The sequence below is a fragment of the Terrapene carolina genome, unplaced genomic scaffold, assembly GCF_002925995.2.
Source record: "Terrapene carolina triunguis isolate 2854851 unplaced genomic scaffold, T_m_triunguis-2.0 Scaffold58, whole genome shotgun sequence".
Classification (NCBI taxonomy): Eukaryota; Metazoa; Chordata; order Testudines; family Emydidae; genus Terrapene; species Terrapene triunguis.
The window spans coordinates 110,531,802-110,551,020 of NW_020664409.1; the positions used below are offsets into that span (position 1 = coordinate 110,531,802).

At 46.4% G+C, this 19,219-nt stretch overlaps 1 protein-coding gene across 1 annotated transcript in view; it reads right to left on the reverse strand.

The window, feature by feature from the left end:
• ZC3H3 (zinc finger CCCH-type containing 3) overlaps positions 1 to 19,219 on the reverse strand; it is a 330,785-nt gene that overhangs the window by 110,949 nt on the left and 200,617 nt on the right. The window contains exon 5 of the mRNA XM_024218536.3: positions 327 to 411. Coding sequence (XP_024074304.3) covers positions 327 to 411 — 85 coding nt within the window. The remainder of the gene's footprint in view (positions 1 to 326; positions 412 to 19,219) is intronic.

Sequence of the window (19,219 nt, forward strand, 5' to 3'; positions counted from 1 at the left end):
TTTAACCACAGTAATTCGGTGGTGTGCGGCCACACTAACCCTAATTCGAATTAACAAAATCGATTTAGGCGCTACTCCGCTCGTCGAGGTGGAGTACAGAAATCGATTTTAAGTGCCCTTTAATTCGAATTAACTGGCTCTGTAGTGTGGACGGGTGAAGGGTTAATTCAGATTAACGCTGCTAAATCCGAATTAAAGTCGTAGTGTAGACCAGGCCTAAATGGCCAGTTAAACAGCTGGATATCAGGCTTCTTGCACCAATATGTGCATACATCATGGGCACCCTGCGAAAGGGGATCTTGCCATTCTTTCTTGGGAGTACAGACCTTGCAATGTATCGGCTCGTAGCTGATCTGTGCAGACAGCTGGGAGGAGAATAAGCGAGGCTGCTGGCTGTACAATCCAACCTTGCTGTTCAGAGAGAGAAAGAAACACAGACACACTCATTACAATTCATTCAGAGCCAAGAATTTAGCTGGAATTCACGAGACACTCAATATCTTATTGATTAACATACAGGAGGTGGCATGCAAAGTTCACACAGGGGTGAATACGCTCTTTGTGGGCTTGGATGCTGCTGGTGCCTCAGGAGATTCCACGGCAAGAGAGAAGGAATCTGGGAGAGGGCTGGGTTGGCACTGGAGCAAAAACACTCTGGACCTTCAGCTTGGTGTGAAGGAGCATCGCCAAATCCTCCTCTGAGGAGCAGGTAGGGTATCAAATCGACTCAAAGGAGACACAGTCCTGATCTAGTAAGCCCCTCCCTGCCTGTGTAAGGGGCATCAGTGCCTGAGGGCCCCACTATGGCAGCTCAATGATTAAGTACCCAGGTAAATCCCAGCAAGTGACCTGTGCTACCAAGGAAGCCAAAACCCCCACAAGGTCCCTGCCAATCTGACCTGGGGCAAAATTCCTTCCTAACCCCACACAGGGCCCTGAGCATGTGAGCAAGAACCAGGCAGCCACGTGCCTGAGAGTCAGAATGCCTGGTGCCGCTTCAGAGCCCTCCAAATCCCTGTTGTAGCAGCCGTGGGGATGCCCTGCGCTCCCTCACGTTCAGACTGATTGACTCGTGTACGTGTACACACATAATTAAATTGCCCTTGACTGGCATATGAAAGAGGGAATTAAAATCAAATAAAAAAAAGGCCTGTATCTTGGAGTTCCAGGTGGTAAGAGTGCAGCGCAGTCACTCACCTGCCAGCCCGAGTGTGTTACCGAGTGAGCGAGTGGAATTTGATAGCGTGTCAATGAGCTCTCCCATCGCTCGAGCTGTCACTCGGCCCGCCGGTGACGGCACAGCCCCATCTGTTCCGTGTGCAAATAAAACGCTGGCGCAGTCGCAATCCAGGAGTGGGTGTCACATGCCTGTCTATCAGAGGCATCAAACATCCCAGCCACGGGGCGAAAATGAAAGCAGTCAGTCACTGCGAACATCTGGCCGGCTAACAGACTGATACAATTTGCCGACAACTGGATTTGGTTTTGCCGCAATCTAACAGAATATGAACCGGACGCTTAAGTTGCAGCTGCATTTATTTTGCATCTTTTTTTTTTTTTAAACTTTACTTTCTGTTCGTTTCCCCCTTCCCGCTTCTGCAGAGCCTGCCTCGCTGTGGGAGTTTTGACAAGAACAGCCAGGCACCTTTTCAAATAGTTTTCAGTGTTAAAAAATGCACATAAACTAGCTTGCTTGAAAAGAGGCACTAAAACCAAAACATGTCGGAGTGGAAAGGTGCTAAAAAGTTCAAGCAAATCTGTACTGAACCTAAAGAGCAGAAGGTGTTTAGCATTTTGCAGAACTTTCACTTCTTGGGGAATTAAAAAAAGAAATCCATGTTTAACTAAACGAATAAATAAATAAAACGCCTCCTGACTTTCTACTTTAATCGGGATCCCTGCGCGAGGCTCCTGAATGTGTGTACATGGCACAAACCCTAGCATGAAGCTAAGCCTACATAATGAACTGTATTTTATTCCCTGCCACAGCAATGCAGTCCCTGGAGAAGGGACACTTAGAGCAGAACAAATACAGCTCACACGCTCCTTTTGAAGTTACTTGTACATTTCAGCGAGAGCAGTACTTGGAATCTGCCATGGGTATGTCTACACTGTGCCAGCTGACTCCAGCTTGGGGGCTGTTTAACTGTGGTAGACGTTCAGGCAAGCTCTAGGAGCCTCCCACCTCACTGGGTCCTAGAGCCTGTGCTCCAGCCCAAGCCCGGACGTCTACCCCGCTATTTAACAGCTCCTTAGCCCGAGCCTTGTGACCCTGAGTCAACTGGCACAGGCCGGCCGTAGGTGTCTAACTGCAGCGTTACGTAGCTATATCCTAAGATTAGGGCCATGAATTCAGCAAAGCCCTTAAACAGTTGCTTACTTTTACACTGGTTTCAGAGTAGCAGCCGTGTTAGTCTGTATCCGCAAAAAGAACAGGAGTACTTGTGGCACCTTAGAGACTAACAAACTAAATTTGTTAGTCTCTAAGGTGCCACAAGTACTCCTGTTCTTTTTACTTTTACACTGACATTTAAATGCTTTGCTGCAGAAGGGTGGACTTTAAGAGCATGCTTGAGTGCTTTGCTGAATGGGTGGCTAGAGCTTGTGCTGTAGCTTAGGGTACTCCTACACTGCAACTGAAGGTGTAACTGCAGTGAGAGTGTGTTACCCATGTTAGATTAAATCTAGCTAGCATGAAGACACGGACCCCAGGGAGGGCTAGCTGCCCAACTATGTATCCAGAGTCCCTGGCACTTGTACTAATGCCGTTACCTCCGCCAGTTAGATTAAAGCTATATTTTAAAGCCAGGATCATTACACCTTCAACTGCAGTGTAGGCCTAGCCTGGGTTCCAAATGCAGTAGGGGTGTAACAAGGAGAAACCACCGTTTTTAGAGGAACAATCTCTTGATTTCATGAGCCCTGTTTGCAGAAAGGATCTTTACCAATGACTGTGGTTTTGGTGATAGTTTCATAGAATTGCAGAAGTCAGAGGTGGAAAAGATTAACCAGTGCATCGATCTGCTCAGACACCAGCTGTCCGTGCAGACGATTCCCTATCACCTGCTCCAGTGTTTTGTATTATGGTTGGTTGTCTCTCCTCTCCAAGAGAGGTGGGAAGCCCACTTACAGCTTTCATTTTTCTTTCCCCTTTCCTCACCTGCATAATACTATCTGCTAATGAAGAGTTATCGCTCTGCACTTCTATAGCACCTTGGAGCCAATCATCGCAAGGGGTTTTACAAACACCACAGAAGCGTCAAACTAAGAAACATTATCATCCCTATTTTACAGAAGAGGAAAACTGAGGTACAAAGAGGGGTTAAATATCTTGCCTCAAGGTTACACAGTGAGTCAACGGGAGAGCCAGGAATAAAACTCGGGAATCCTGGCTTCCAGACCCTGACTCTAACCACCAGAGGCAGGTCTGTCCAACTGGTCTGATTCCACCAAGGCCGCATGCTGAGCCCAGCCCCAGGTCGGGAAAGGCAGACCCTCTGCAACCAGCGAACATCTTGTGAGGCCTCCAGCAGCCAGGTAAGCATTTGACTCGACAAACCTGATGCTGGGGGAAAGACAGTGGCCAGCTCTGAAGGGACAGTCCAGTGCTGACACATAGCAGCTGCGGACGCAAGCGTCTCTTAGCAGGGAGACAGTTTACGTTGTAAGGACTGACTTTACGGAGACAAATGGGATTCCACCAGACAAAGCACTGGGCCTGGTGGTGCAATGCCATAGACTGAGCTGCTAAGTGACAAGCCGAGGATGTGGAACGAACTTGTGCCCTGGGCCACGGAGTGATCTAGAAGGGGAGGTCAGGCTGCCAGGCTCTTCATCGCCTGCTGTCAGCCAATCTGCGGAGCCACTCTCCTCTTGGCTCTCTCAATCTCCCCCCTTACCTCTCTCAGGCTCAACTTAATACGAGTGCGAAGGAGGTGATTGTGTAGGGACCTTCAGCTAGGCAGAGGCAAAACCGATCTCAGCTCAGCCGCTGGGCTCTTAAGTGAAATCACGTTTATCAAACAGGAGGACAAATCCAACTTGTGCTGAGTTTTGCCAGCCAGGCCCAAGGAATTGGGGGGTTCTCTTATTTGGGGAATTAAGGCCCATTTGTGGGACGAATAATGCTAAATTTGAGCACTTCCCTTTGCGCACAACCACATAAGCCTACTGGAAGCTTGCACACATAGAATAGCCACTTGAATGTTCCTCATCAATAATAAAGACTACAGGGCACTTACAGAATGTCTTTCATCCAAGAACCTCCAAACACCCTCAGAGTGGATATTGATTTATGATCTCATTTTATGGGTGGGGATACTGAGGTACACTGAGATGAGGCGAACGGCAAATAAGTGGCTCAGTTGGGACTAGAACCTAAATTTCCTGATCTACCATTAGAGTCAGACATTTTAAAGCCAGACGGGACCATCAAGATCATCTAGTCCATTGGTTCTCAACCTGCGGCCCGCGGTCCACTTGCGGCCCAATCAGCGCACAGCTGCGGCCCATGTGACCTCCTCATGGCCATACAGGTAGTATATATATTGTGTGGATGTGGCCTACATAATACACAGAGAGCTGCATATGCGGCCCACAATGGGAAATAGGTCTGACCTCCTGCATAGCACAGGCAGAGAACGTCACCCAGGGCCGGCTCCAGGCACCAGCCCAGCAAGCAGGTGCTTGGGGCAGCCAAGGGGAAGGGGCGGCACGTCGGGCTGTTCGGCGGCAATTCGGAGGCGGGTCCCTCTGGGAGGGAAGCACCTGCCGCCGAATTCCCGCCGAAGAAGAAAGCAGCGCGGTGGAGCTGCCGCCGGAGTGCCGCCGATCGCAACTGCGGCTTTTTTTGTTTTGTTTTCCCCGCTGCTTGGGGCGGCAAAAACCCTGGAGCCGGTCCTGACATCACCCAGTGATTCCTGCATCCAGCCGAATAAGTTATGGTTGAGCTGGAACAGATATTTTCAAAGGACACCCAATAGCTGGATTTAAAGTCAGTAAGTCATGGAAAATCTACCCCTTTCTTTGAGAAGCTGCACCAATGGTTCATGACCTTGACTGTTAAATCACTTCCCGATTAAATCTGTCTACATTCATCTTCCAGCGACGTGCTCTCGTGATGTCTGGTAGATATCAGCTCCCTCTTCCCTGCATAGGTGCTCACAGCCTGGGATCAAGAGTCACCTAGTAACTTTCTCTTCGATCAGCTCCTGAGGCTCTCACTGCAAGGCCTGCTCTTCAGATCTTGAAGGATTTTTTGTAGCTCTTCCCTGAGCTCTCTCCAGTTTTTCAACATCCTTTTTAAAGTGTGGACACCAGAACTGGACAAAGTGATCTCACCAATGCTGCATAAAACGCCTCTATTTGATTCTCATCTGTAATCGCATGCAAATATAGACTGTCAGTTGCATATGCATTTATGTGCTTGCAAACCTGCTTGCTGTTTGAAGTAATTTGACCCACCAAGTCTTCGCCAAGAGTCACTATGAAAAGATAGAGCTAACAAGTTCCACGTAGCTGATTTTAAATGTCTATATGCAAAAAAATCTATCTATGGACTAATGCTATTTACACAACTTTTGTATTCTTCTAACATGCGGTCTGGCAAGGAGCCACGCCATTATATGGACATTTAAAACTGTCAAGAGATTAAGGATTAAAAACGTGCTACGATGCATGAACAATGCATATTTCCCCTTAAGGGATTTTACTACAAATAACTAACATCCTAACCACAGAGTTACAACAACCCAGAGTCATTCTTGTCTATTGCAAAAGTTAGAAAAATGTGTGGCTGGAATTTTTAACTGATAGAACAAAAACCAATAGACCGATAGCTGGAACAGAAATCGCTTCATAGCGCTACTTGCATTTCAGAAAGCTGCCTAATTATTTACCCAAACTGAACCTGCTCTGAAAACTATTTAAAAACTGCCTAAATATTTACACAGTTGGAAACAGTCCATTGCTTACTTAATGCTCTTGGTTAAAAAAACTGATTCATTATGTATTAGCCTTTTAACATTTAACAGTCTGGAAGTGGGTTTAATACACTGGGCTTTTACCCAGGACAAATGTTTTCAATCTCAATTTTTTGAAGTGTTTCCCTTGTGCAAAAAGAATTTTAAAACACATGCAACATATTTTGCAAATCTAAAATAGGACAGGTCAGGGATACAATCTGTGGCCACAATCCTGCAAGTGGATCCATCTACCTAACAACCTAATCTCAAATCTGATTACTGACTTTAGAGCCGTTTATCACAGAATCACTGAAACGTTGGGTTGGAAGCAAGGATTTGGAGCAATCAAATTTTTAAATTGCTGCGCTCCAGCTCCAGGCAAAAACCTACTGGTCCACGCTCCGCTCCAAAGCCCTGTCTGGAAGGGACCTCAAGACATCATCTAGTCCAGTGGTTCTCAACCAAGGGCCTGGGGGCCGCAAGCAGGTTTCAGGTGGTCCGCCAAGCAGGACCAACGTTAGACTCACTGGGGCCCAGGGCAGAAAGCCAAAGTCCCACTGCATGGGGCTGAAGCCTGGGGCACTGAGCCCTGAGCCACCTGGGGCTGTAGCAGAAGCCTGAACAACTTAGCCTCGTGGGGCCCCAGTGGCGTGGTGCCCCCTGTGGCGTGGTGCCCCTGTCAATTGCCCTGCTTGCTACCCCCTAACCCCAGCCCTGGCTTTTATCTGCAGAAAGCCAGTTGTTGTGGCACAGGTGGGCCATGGAGTTTTGAGGCATGTCTTGGGGGGTTTCAGAAAAAAAAGGGTTGAAAACCCCTGATCTAGTCCACCCCCTCATGCCGAGGCAGGATTAAGCATACCTAGGGTCACCCCTGGCAGGTGTTTGTCTAGGCAACTGTAAAGGGGTCTGACAAATCCTGAGCACCTGCCCCCTGGAAATTAAGCCCTTTAAAAGTATTTCAAGTCAGTCAATCAAAAAGTGAGGCAGTTAAAAAAAAATCACAAAGTTTGGGCTGCTAATATTTAGTATTTACAAGCCACTTTTCATCTTCAAAGCACTTCAATTATTAATGGACACTACCAACACCGCTGCAAGGGATAGATTATGCCTATTTTGCAGATGGGAAAACTGAGGGAGAAAGGTTAAGAACCTTGTCTAAGGCCATAGCGGGAGCCAGTGCAAGACCAAATATTACAACTCGGCAGTTGGCTCCCGAAGCTCTGCTCAGAAAGGGTGCCCCAGGTAAGCCATCGTCACGGCAGAGTATACACAGAAAGGCCCAGCCGCTGCACTGCACGTTCCTGCTGCTTCAGTGGCATCAACACAGCAGGTGCAGGGGCCGGGTTAATTTAGTAAACAGTGGTAATGACTCAAGTCGTTACTTTCTTGATTCTTCTCACTACTCTTGCTAAAAGAACCTGCTAATGCTGGTGATCACGGTGCAAACACTTACACAGAGCTCGCCCTCACCTACTCAGATGTCTCTGAAAGATTCTGAAGTCATAAACCCTCCTCAATTTGGGGGGAAGAAGGGGAAGGGGGAGAAACCCAAAGGCAGCTCAGTGCTGATGGTCAGAGCATGACAGAAACAGGGTGGAGACTGGACTAGCCCTGACATGTCTCCTTCCCATCCAAAGCATTGTGTGAGTGATGAAATCAGAGCTGGCCTTGCAAAATTTCTGCATATTGAGCTGTATTAGAACCAGAGATGGGAAACAGGTTCCTTCAAGTTTTAGGAACACAAAGCTGTAGTGATGGGTTTAGATCCAGGGAAAAGACTAGGGCTCCCAGGTGTAATTATTTATACAAATAAATAAGAAGAAGATCAGATTCCGATTTGGGCCTCTCTCTAAATGACATGCGCCTCTCAGCAAGTTGGGAGCCACGAGCGGATTCAACAATTGGTCTAACTTCAAATCCAGGAGTAAATACCGCTCTTGGATCTGCATGGTAAGTCACGCCTGCCAGATTCTGTTTTCCCCCATAACCTGGAACGCTCCTGATGTACCGATGGAAACAGATGCATATAAACACTCCTTCCCAGGCGTACGTTCAGAAGGCAGCAGTGAGCACAAGAGGAAAAAAATAAAGGCTGCTGCAGATTGCATCAAGGAACTGCACGTTAAGGAGTTTTTAACTGATTACACACAGCACAGCCGCAGCGGCCTTGGTATTTTATATCTTGCATAAGGGGCTCCTGTTTATCTTTTTTCTAAATTAATGATTTTGTCCATCTGAGGCACATCATCTGTAAGAAAATACACAGCCCATGTAAAGGGACTGTTCCTCTTAATACATCATCTGTCCCTGACGCTGCCTGCTCTGGCAGTTCTCAGCGTTAGCAAGCAAGTGCGCTGAAAAGTGATTGTTGTACCTAACTCAGCTGCGAGACTCCGCGCGTCTCTCCGGAGGGAACGGGAGCTGTCATGTTCATTAAATGCATGATTACAGCTATGATTAATAGTGGGGTCAAGAGCCTAACGACTTTTCTTTCAATCCTTTGAATGAATCATCAGCCAAACTGCACAGTAGCCTTGTCCTATCAATCCAGGCACTCGAGGCTTTTCTACGGGGTCTATCACAAAGCATCTGAACTTCTGGGTAATTTTTTTAAAAGGACAAAGAAGTCTGGATTTATCTCTGCTTAAGCTGTTCTGCAACCACAAAACGTATTTACAACCAGTGGGCTCCAAGGCAGTGTTTCTCCTCCAACACCATCACATCAATGCCGACCTTTGCCCTTAAGGTCATCCCAGCAACTGTGACACAAATAAAGCTGATCAACTATCAAGAGATCCTTCATCTATTACCCTCATCTCCATAGCCCCTGGGGAGGGGCACTGGATAATTTCACAGACAGCCTCATGGGTGCTGTCTGGGAGAAAATGTTCAGTGTCTTACAAAATGTGTTGGCTAGAGAGCTGTATGCAGAACCTTCTTAGGGGCTGATCTGAGACTGTGGAATGAACTCCCCCAGGAACTAAAGGCCCATCACAAACCTCACCACACGAAGTCCCAAAATAAGACACTCCACTGCACATGCTGCTTCTCCTGGGGCAAGACTAAGAACAAAAAACATGTGACATATGTAGTCACATTGCTTAACACACTACTGGAAGGCACTCAGATACTACGGTGATGAGTGCAGTATAGGAACTGATATTGAATAGATCGGAATAGACGGAAGGTCAATTAACACATCGCTTCAGGAGTCTGTGGCAATCAATAGATTAAAAATGGGGGAGGTATTTAAATGTCATCTTAATGTTTTTATGATTCATATATAATCTTTGAAAGTGATTCATATATATATGTGTGTGTATATATATATATATACACACACACACACACACACACACACACACACACACACACACAAATTGGATGTACATTGAATTTTTTCCTTTGCACCAATATTAGCTGTAATTATTGCATGGTGTTAGCTTGGTTAATTATCAGTCCAATTATTTAGGAAGGAAGGAATGCCAGCATCCAAGATGTGAAGGACACTTTGTATACGCTAATGCTTTATATATAGGGAAATCAGATTTTCCATAGAAAAAGCTTGAGAGGAGCCGATGGAGGACTGAGTCAGGGATGCCTAGCACTGGAGGAGGATACCATACAAAGTTAACATTCCCATTTACCAAAAAAGATTGGGAGAGTCCCTTGATAGGAGCACTTTAAGAAAGCACAGCTGGTCACCACATATAGTTGCAGCAGAGATCAAGGAGCGAATGGGCCACAGACGGAACTCGGCTCTCACCTCTGGAGGCAGAATGCTCCAGGGCAGAGTGGAGGCCGAGTGGCCGGAGTAAAGGCCCAACCCTGCCAGTTCTGTGGAGAGAGGACTTTGGTGCCCAGGGCTGTCGTTTTCTACAATGTTTCACCAGCAGAAAATCTATTTTATTTGTATAAATCACCACAAAGAAAGTGAAATTAACGTCCGCACAGGTGATCACAGCTGACGGATGCTCCCTCTGATGGGCTTCTCCTTGGATTACCTTAATGGGTTTTTCCAAGGCTTCCATTATTTTGCCTACTTCTAAAGGGAAAGGGCTTTTGATGCAGCTCCCACCAAACAGCGCAGCTTTCATCCGTTCCCCGTACGGTACTTCTGCACCATTAAACGCAATTTGTTCTGCTAAACCTGTTTAATGCATGACCTTGGCACCCAAGAAGAATATTCTTTTAACCACAATGATTCCTTTAATAGGTCACATTATCATTGTTCCTTTCTCTTGTGCTGCACAGGCAGCCCTACACCTCGTGCAGCGAACGAGTCAGTGCAGAGGGCTCTGGCTTTATTGCTGAACAAAAACTTTTTAGGTTGGTGCCGAGGAAATTTATTTCTTTAATTATTATTCATTTAAGTGGGTTCCACCGTTTCAGATGATCAGCACTAGCGGCTGCTGGGGGTAATTTATTTTACTCACCAGACAGCGAGAGGCCTCATTCCCTACAAGGTAATGACAAAACAAGGTAGAAGGTACCATTAAAACCAAGCAGCCACACTTTCCTCCTTGCTGACCTAAGTGAGCTGCATACAGAGTCCTAAGAGGAGCACGGATGTCCCTGATACAAACTACATCCCGGAGCATTTTGTTATTACGGAAACGCCAGAGATTAAGTTAATAAAAAACCACTTGTTTGTTTCCAGGTTATTAATATTATGGCTCTGGAAATCTCTGCAAGGAACCCCCAAACCACCCAAAATGCTCAGGATTTCAGGGCAAACTCCAAATTGGGCTGCATGCAGCCATAAGATTATTATTTATGATGCACTACAAAACTGCAGGTGCTTTATAGACAATTAAGTGACAAGGTCTCTGCCCGCAAGAGCTTGCAATAAGGGTACTGTCTCTAGTACATCTCATCAGATTGGAATAAGATGGTGAGACATCAAGTTGGCTGGCAGGATGCTGAGCACAATGTACCACTCAGCAGAGACCAGAGCAAGTCGGGTTCAGCCCTGAGTCAGCAAACCCTGATTAAACCCTTCTGGGATCAATTCAAAGCACAACTGCAGGCTCGGGAGGCAAGGCTGAGCCCAGCAGAAGCAGTGCCAAAGATGTCTGCACGAGGCTCTGCAAAGCGAAATTGCTGAAGGGCGAACGGGTCTCGCTATTTTCAGCTCTTCCTAGTGTATTTAGGAGCTTGTAACAAAGCCTCTTTCCTCACTCCGACACCAGCACAATTCATCAGGCTTCTCCCCGAAACTGAAACGTATAAGAAATTAAAGGGTTTTCTTGCTTTCTGCCCGGTACCCAGCCTCCTGCAGGTATGAGAGAGCCTATGCAGTACGTACAATGGCTGTGGCTAGGAAGAGATGCGGACACCTGTTTATATTACCAGCTCAAGGGCAGAGCTGGAAAGGCCTCCATGCACAGAGTTCCCATTGACTTCAACTGGGGATCTGCTAGCAGTACTGCACCCTTACAAGTTAGCCATTTCTTGCAGCCTTGAGGGTGGCTGGACGCCTACCTTGTGGTACTAGAGACAGATGAGCACGGAAAGGCAAATCATATTGGACTACAATTCTTTTGTGAGATGGCTCAGAGTTAACAACAAAAACATTCTGCCTTTACATAGCACTCTACATCCATTTAGCCCTCCCATAATACTCCCCTCCCCGGAGGTATCATCCCCATTTTACAGAAAGAGAGGCAGAGAAGTTAGTAAATTGCCCCAAACCAGAGGTAGTCAGCATCTGAGATGGGATTAGAACAAGGAATCGTCAGCTCACTGATCAACTGTGCTGTCTCTGTGACTGAGGGGCTGGCATCGTTCCTGGGCTCAGAAAATCAGTAAGAGCAAAAATTCAGGTATTGTACTAAAAGGCACAATCGGGGCTAGGGCAATATTTAACTGGAGCAGACATGGAGCCCACAATTCATTTGCGGAAAGTGTCTCTGCATGTCAGAGCAGCAACTAAAGAGCTTAATAAGAAAGAAAGAAAAGGGGGCAAGTTGTGGCGAAAGCACTTCAGCTTTTTAAACCTTTTTTTCTTTTTTCTTTTTTTAAACAAATTAAACTCGAAGGGCTGGCCTAAAGCCAAGGAGCGAACTAGAGAATGGATTGTTCACACAAGCCCTCGGTGACATCATCAGCCTGGTTGTGGTGCTGAGCACTTTATCATCTGTGCAAATGTGGAAAGTGAATTTCTGTGGCGCTCAGCACTTCTAAAATTAGTTGGTAAACAACCAGCAGATAGTGCACTTTCTTCAAATGCATTCTTCCCTGCTACGGAAGCTGACAGCTTGGCTCAGAATTTTTTTTCTTCCCCTTCCTTTCACCCGAGTATGGAGTTCCCCTGCTGGGTCTGAAATCATGTTTATTATTATTAGTCGTCCTCCTCTGGCACCATCCAGCTGAGGATCTCAAAGTGCTCTGCAAATGGTAATGAGTCTTGACTCCTTAATGCTACTGGGGGGGGGGAGGGGGGGAGGGAAGTATCGTCATCCTCCTTTTCTGTATGGGGAAACTGAGGCCCACAGAGGGGAAGTGGCAGGCCCAGTGTGATGCAGCGAACCCGTGGAAGGGCTGGGAATCTATCTAGGTATTTACCCAGCACTTGTGTACTATCGGAACATATCCAAGTATTTATAAATAATACATTTTCCCTCTCTCCTCTTTCCCAAAGTGTGGGAGAAATCGCCTTGTTGCCAAATTCTCGTGATTTTACTCTGAGTCTCATGATATTTTCTGTTTTTCTTAAAACTCCAGCTCTTGGAATCCTCTCATGATGGTAGAATCTCAGCCTTCATTAAAATGAAAAAGATAACTTTCTAGCCTTCGTGATTATAGAGAATAGCTTGACATTCAAAAGGCAAATAAAAAGAACAAATTAAAAACCAAAAACAAGAACTCATGACTTTTCTAGTCCTGACTCTGGATTTTGGACCATTTAGGGTGGGCTGTACGGAAACAGCCTGGGGGAAGATGCTGAAGGACTAGAAACCATATCTTCTGACTCCCAGGCTTGGAAATCTATGCCAAACGTTCACCTTTAGAACACTCTGCGAGACATCTATAGAGGAGATAAGAAGGGTTTAAAATCTTGCACGGTTGGCCAAGAGGGGGTTCTGGCATGGCCCAGAGGCCAAATCCAGACAATTGACTTCTGTGTCTTTAGTACACAGGTCAGGCCCATGGACTAAACATCCCAGCCTGCAAATCTGCATCCTGAGCAACATGGAAATGGAACATTGCATGCTGGGACTGCAGTCCCCATCCTCTGCCCTTCTGTATTGCAGACAAAAAGGGCTGCAATCTGTTCCCAGCCAGGTGAATTAGGTGCAGCCCTCAAGCTGTTATATCTAATACGTGCTCCACTGGGTATAGTCTGAGTGCTCCAAAACCATCACAGCTCTACCATCTTGTTTTGCTCTGACTCTTCCTTTCGCTAAGCTCCCTCTAGTGTTCTCGTGTATGTACTGCATATATTCCCTCTGGCTCTATTCAATTAGCATTAACTACAACAAAAGGGGCCATTTCTCATTAATCACATTCTGCCTATAATTGCCCTTTAAACAAAACTGCAAGCACTGGCCATTGCTTCAGTTCGCCTCCTGAATTTGTAGTAGGGTTGGGTGGGGACTCACTCAATCGTATCTAACAAAGGGCATCAAGTGGGTCAATATGGACAGGGGGACTTTACAAGGATGAGACCCAGAAACTAAACAGTGCATGGAGGAGAGCCTGAAATCAGCTTGCCTGCCACAGATGCCTCTGTGCACCTTCAATTCCATCATGTTACCAATAGCTTTAACTGTAACCAGGAGCAGTTCTTTAATAGATTGGGGTCAGGGCTGCTTTCCGGACAAAGTCAAACCTTAATTTTGTTTCTGCTGCTTTCAATCTTGTACCGGGGTTGTTCTTTTTTCCTTTAGAGTTTATGAAAAAAACAAAGGGTACTTTTCCAGGACCTCTTCCCCATTTCCACAATGGGACATGGAAATTCCTTAAGTGCCTCAATTTTGTTTTGTAAGATGTGAAAAGAACAGAGGCAAGGTTCCTTGTGAGCAAATACAACTTATCAGTCTGTCCAATTAGAGACACATCTAGCTGCAAAATATGTGGGTGTAGATTATTTTAACCTGCTGCCCAGTTCATACTCCTTGATTTCAATTCTGTTTCTGAAACAATCTCTGTACCCACCACTTTGAGGTGAGAATGCTACCTATCTCATAGAACTGGAAGGGACCCTGAAAGGTCATCAAGTCCAGCCCCCTGCCTTCACTAGCAGGACCAAGTACTGCTACTAATGAAATGAAATTTAATTGTCAAGACGATCCCAAGGTTAGAGGTTCGTTCGTTTCTGACTGGCATGCCTCCAACACGCACTGGGTGCCACGGAGTAGCAGAGTGACTCTGTAACCAGGTCAGCATTTTTATTTGCATGTTTTCCCCCCTGAACCGTTTAACTCAATGGTCTAACCATGCTACATCCATGTTCTGATCTGTGCTGGCAGATGGATCTTGTAAGAGAATTTTGCTAAGCAAACAAAAAAGAAAGCGGAGAGTGATGTGTGTGGTAAGTGCACACACACACACACACACACACAGAGCATGGTCATTGAATCCACTCCCTTTATAGGCATATCCTATCTTAGTTCAAAGGAAAAATCACATTTGTTGAGAAAGAACATTAAAATGCCACTACAGTCAGATGAGGGTCTATCATAAAAATTGCACTTTCCATACAGCCTGGAGATCAGATCTGTTGACTAACAGACTTGATCTGATCACTCTCCCACACAAACATGCTTTTTTATAAGCTTTCACTTCACCTAGGCCTGCTGAACCACCACCACTATGGGATAAGACGGTCTAGTCTGGCTTGTATATCAGCAAAAGAAATGGTTATGTATGTTCCAATTACAGATATTTTGACTAACAGCAATAATGCATGAGCCAGAAAGAACCCAGCTTGGCTTTCAGATCCCAGGCTGAATTTGCAGTTGGCAATGGAGCCAACAGTGCATTGAAGTTTATCATGATTCTGTTCATAATAGTTCCAAAATGCTTCCTAAACTGCTGAACTCTTCCACTGATTCCAGGACAGGAAAACTGGAATAACTTACCAAACCAGACAAGGGAAAGAAACTTTCAAGATATATACTCACCTACAGCCTAGGATATATTAAGATTTCAGGACAAATGCAAAGATAACTATACTATCTTCATATGGTATTTCTGTGACAATCAGAACCACAGTACTGTATCGGAGGGTTATCACTACTTTGCATGGTCAGAACTCTGCACCAGTGGATTTTGAGAATGGGAAATGATGAAAGTTGAATGGAAAGTTAGAAGGGTGAGAAATGATGGCCTGAGGGTTAAGATACAGGACTGGGAGGCACAGCTCTGCCACCGACTTCCTCCATGACCTTACTCACACTTTGGCTAAAGTTTTCAAATGTGGGCACTTAATGTGAGGCTTCCAAATTCACAGATATGTCAGCACCTACATCAATGGCCTGATTTTCAAAGGTGCTGAGTGCTCGCCGACTTGGAAGGGAGAGCGTGGAGAAGGGTAGTTCATTATTGTCTGTAAAGAACATTGAGATCTTTGGGTGAAAGGTGCTATGTAAATACAAGGGATTATTATTATTGGGTTACAGGTAAAAATTACACAATTATTTCACCATTAGCAGGTGAACGTTTGCAGAGCTTTCATTAAAAATACAATGCAAGTGAGACACTCCTGTCCTTCAAAATGATCTTTTTCTTGCAACGAGGAGTAGATTCCCCTACCCAGGTCCTCGGTATTATTGCAAGGAACAACAGAACAGTAAAGCGGGGCTTTACATGGACAGGACTTCTCAATCTTATTATTAAAGTCTTCCCCAGTGAGGCAAATTAAAAAAAGACTACCTGCGTTGTAAGGAGCTTTCATGTTGCTTAACAGTATCCCTGTAACTAGGCTTGGGAGGTAGCTAGGTACGTTTACTGCAATGGTTTGAGCTAGTTGGGTTTCTGTTCCTGCTGTTTGCCAGTTTCTTCAATAAACAATCTGTACTGAGTTACTGGTGACTTCTCACCTCTAATACCGCAGGGCACTCCACAGGGAAGGAAACGGAATTCTCTGAGCTCTGGGAGGCCTCTTACACTTAGCCCCACCTCAAAGAGCTCACTGTCTATCTGTGCTCTGTTTGTACAGCACCCAGCACAGTAGGGCCCTGATCCAGGACTGGGCCTCCTACATGTTACCGTAATACAAATAAATAATACATCATCATAATAAAGGGAGGCTAAGGGAACATCTAAAAATGTGATTAAGGATGAAAAGTTGCAATTCACTTGCCAGAGGCCACATCTACGCAAGGGAATTTTGGGAATGACTTCCTCCTGGGTTCACACTAGCTGAGCTGCACAGGCAGGAGCTCTATCGGCTTCTGATGTTTTAGCTGCTGTATTGATGACACAGCCCTGGTCCAGGAGAAAGGAGGGACAGGTCTTTCTCTCACACTCCCCAGTCGCTCTCCTTACCAGCCTCGACACACCCGTTTTGAAAAAAACTGCAAGGGATTCCTGAAAGTTGTTAGAAGCTTAATGCTCCTTTGAGAGCTGGAGGAAAGGGGAAAAGGTGGATGAAATCCAGCACCGTGCAGGTGTGATTGCCGCCGTCACCCCTCCACCATACAGGGAGCCGTGAGCTAGGTACACTGAGACGCTGTGGCGTTATTGGTGGCCATTCATTGGAATGGACCAGACTTTGCTTTCGGTTCCCTTTGTGCAGCCTCCGCTAAAGTCAGCGGGACTGTATGGATGTAAGAGCAAAATCTGGCCCTGGTTCAGCGGTAGTGGAAGGGTGTGATCTAATGGCCATTTTTAGCTGTGCAGACCAGCCCTTTTCTTGCCTGTGTGCATTCAGTTCAGGTTTCGGCATAAAGAAACCCACACAAAAAAATAAATAAATAAAATAAATTAATGGAGATATCCTATCTCCTAGAACTGGAAGGGACCTTGAAAGGTCATCGAGTCCAGCCCCCTGCCTTCACTAGCAGGACCAAGTACTGATTTTTGCCCCAGATCCCTAAGTGGCCCCCTCAAGGATTGAACTCACAACCCTGGGTTTAGCAGGCCAATGCTCAAACCACTGAGCATACCACCCCTCCTCTGCTCTCCTGCCCAAAAAGTGTATGGCACAAAGCTTACCACTCTCCGTCTTCATGGCAATGAGGTGGATTGCAGACAAGCAGCAGTAAAACTCCTGGCTTCCCTCTCACTTAGGGAGACAGATGACTTGCTTTATCACTTCTGGCAGCCTTGTGATTGGCCACTGAGATTGTATAGGGCTGGAATAGACGCAGCCCCAAGACCAAATTCTAACCTGCTACAGCGGTTAAAGTAGGCATTTGGCCTGGACGGCAGAAGCGAATTGGAATGGTCCAGCTGCCTGGGGGGAAAAGGTTGGCAGAGCACATAACGAGATAGTCTGAACAAAGCAGACTAAATAATACTCAGTAACTCTTGTCCGTTGCTGTCATACAGTGGTGGCAGATGACATGATGGAATGAAAGGATCACAGTGTGGCAACAGCGCATACAAAGGGAGGGACTCCTGGATAAAGCAGTAGCCTGCCTGGTTTGTTTAGCATTAACTAGCTACTGAAATTCAATATTTGGCTTCTTGTCTGAGGCAAACATTGAGAAAACACTGCCTTGAACGCGAGACCTGTGGCACCCGCTCCCAGAGCATATCGCACAAAGTAACTCCTTCTCCCTTCTGCTCTTTAGATTTCAGCGTCTGCTCGCTAGAAGCTACTCTGGCGCACAGCACAAGATTAGTGGCCCATCTGATTTGCAGATCGGGACATGTCAGAATTTTATCATAACTCTAATTGTAGCCATGACTGGAGGAGACGAAATACTGACCCAATAAATTCGGACGAAGAGCAGAATCACAAGGCAATTTATAACCCACCTTAAGTAAATTCCAAGCTATTAAATTGTCAAGAGTGTTTCCCATCTCCTTGCTAGCCCAAAATACACTATGTTTTGCACTGAAGGGGAACTGAAAAGCTCTCTTCTAAATATACCTTTTAAAGTGCTTAAGATCAAGCTTAAGCGGATGTGTAGAGTCTTATACACGACAAATAAATACGATTTTGCAGCCTGACAGCCCCACCTGTCCCGAAGGAAGGAATTCTGATATTCAATGGAATTCACCCTTTCCAAGCAGGAGATAATGTGGCTACATTCCAAAGGAGGGCTGAAAAGTCACACTGAGGCCTGGTCCACACTACCCCCCCACTTCGGACTAAGGTACGCAAATTAATAACGTAGCTGAATTCGAAGTACCTTAGTCCGAACTTACCGCGGGTCCAGATGCGGCAGGCAGGCTCCCCTGTCGATGCCGCGTACTCCTCTCGCTGAGCTGGAGTACTGGCGTCGACGGCGAGCACTTCCGGGATTGATCCCAGAACACCGATTGCCTGCCGTCGGACCCGGAGGTAAGTGTAGACGTACCCAAAGAGACCGAGCTATAGGGGTATAAACTGAATGGTTCAAATGGCAGGGGTAAAAGGGCCATTCAGAACAGAAGGGATTCAAAACTAAGGGACCTTTACTAGTACTGAATTCCCCCAAATCAGAGATCACCCACTCACCACAGCATTCACTGTACAGTAACTCCTCACTTAAAGTCGTCCCAGTTAACGTTGTTTCGTTGTTACGTTGCTGATCAATTAGGGAACATGCTCATTTAAAGTTGTGCAATGCTCCCTGATAACGTTGTTTGGCAGCCGCCTGCCTTGTCCACTGCTTGCAGGAAGAGCAGCCCGTTGCAGCTAGCTGGTGGGGGTTTGGAACCAGGGTGGACCGGTAGCCCCCCATCAGCTCCCCGCTCCCCTAAGTTCCCTGTGCAGCAGCCACCCAGCAGGCTACCAATTGCCAGCAGTTCAGCTGTCCCTACCCCACTGCCGTGTGCTGCTCCTGCCCTCTGCCTGGGAGCTGCTCCCGGGAGCCACCTGCTTGCTGTGCAGGGGAGGCGGGGAAGATGGGGACTAATGTCAGGGTGCCTCCCTCCCCCATACTCCTGCCCCCCACTTACCCCTTCTCCATATAGAGCAGGGGGGGGACACGACAGGGGGCAGGACTGAGAGAGCTTGCTGGCCGCAGCTGCTGTCTCAACTTCCTGATCTTTTTAAAGGCAATGTACTTAGAGTGGGGTCAGCGTACTTAAAGGGGCAATGCACGTCTCTCTCTCCCCCACACACAGGGTGTGGGTCTCTCTCTCTGCCATGCTGT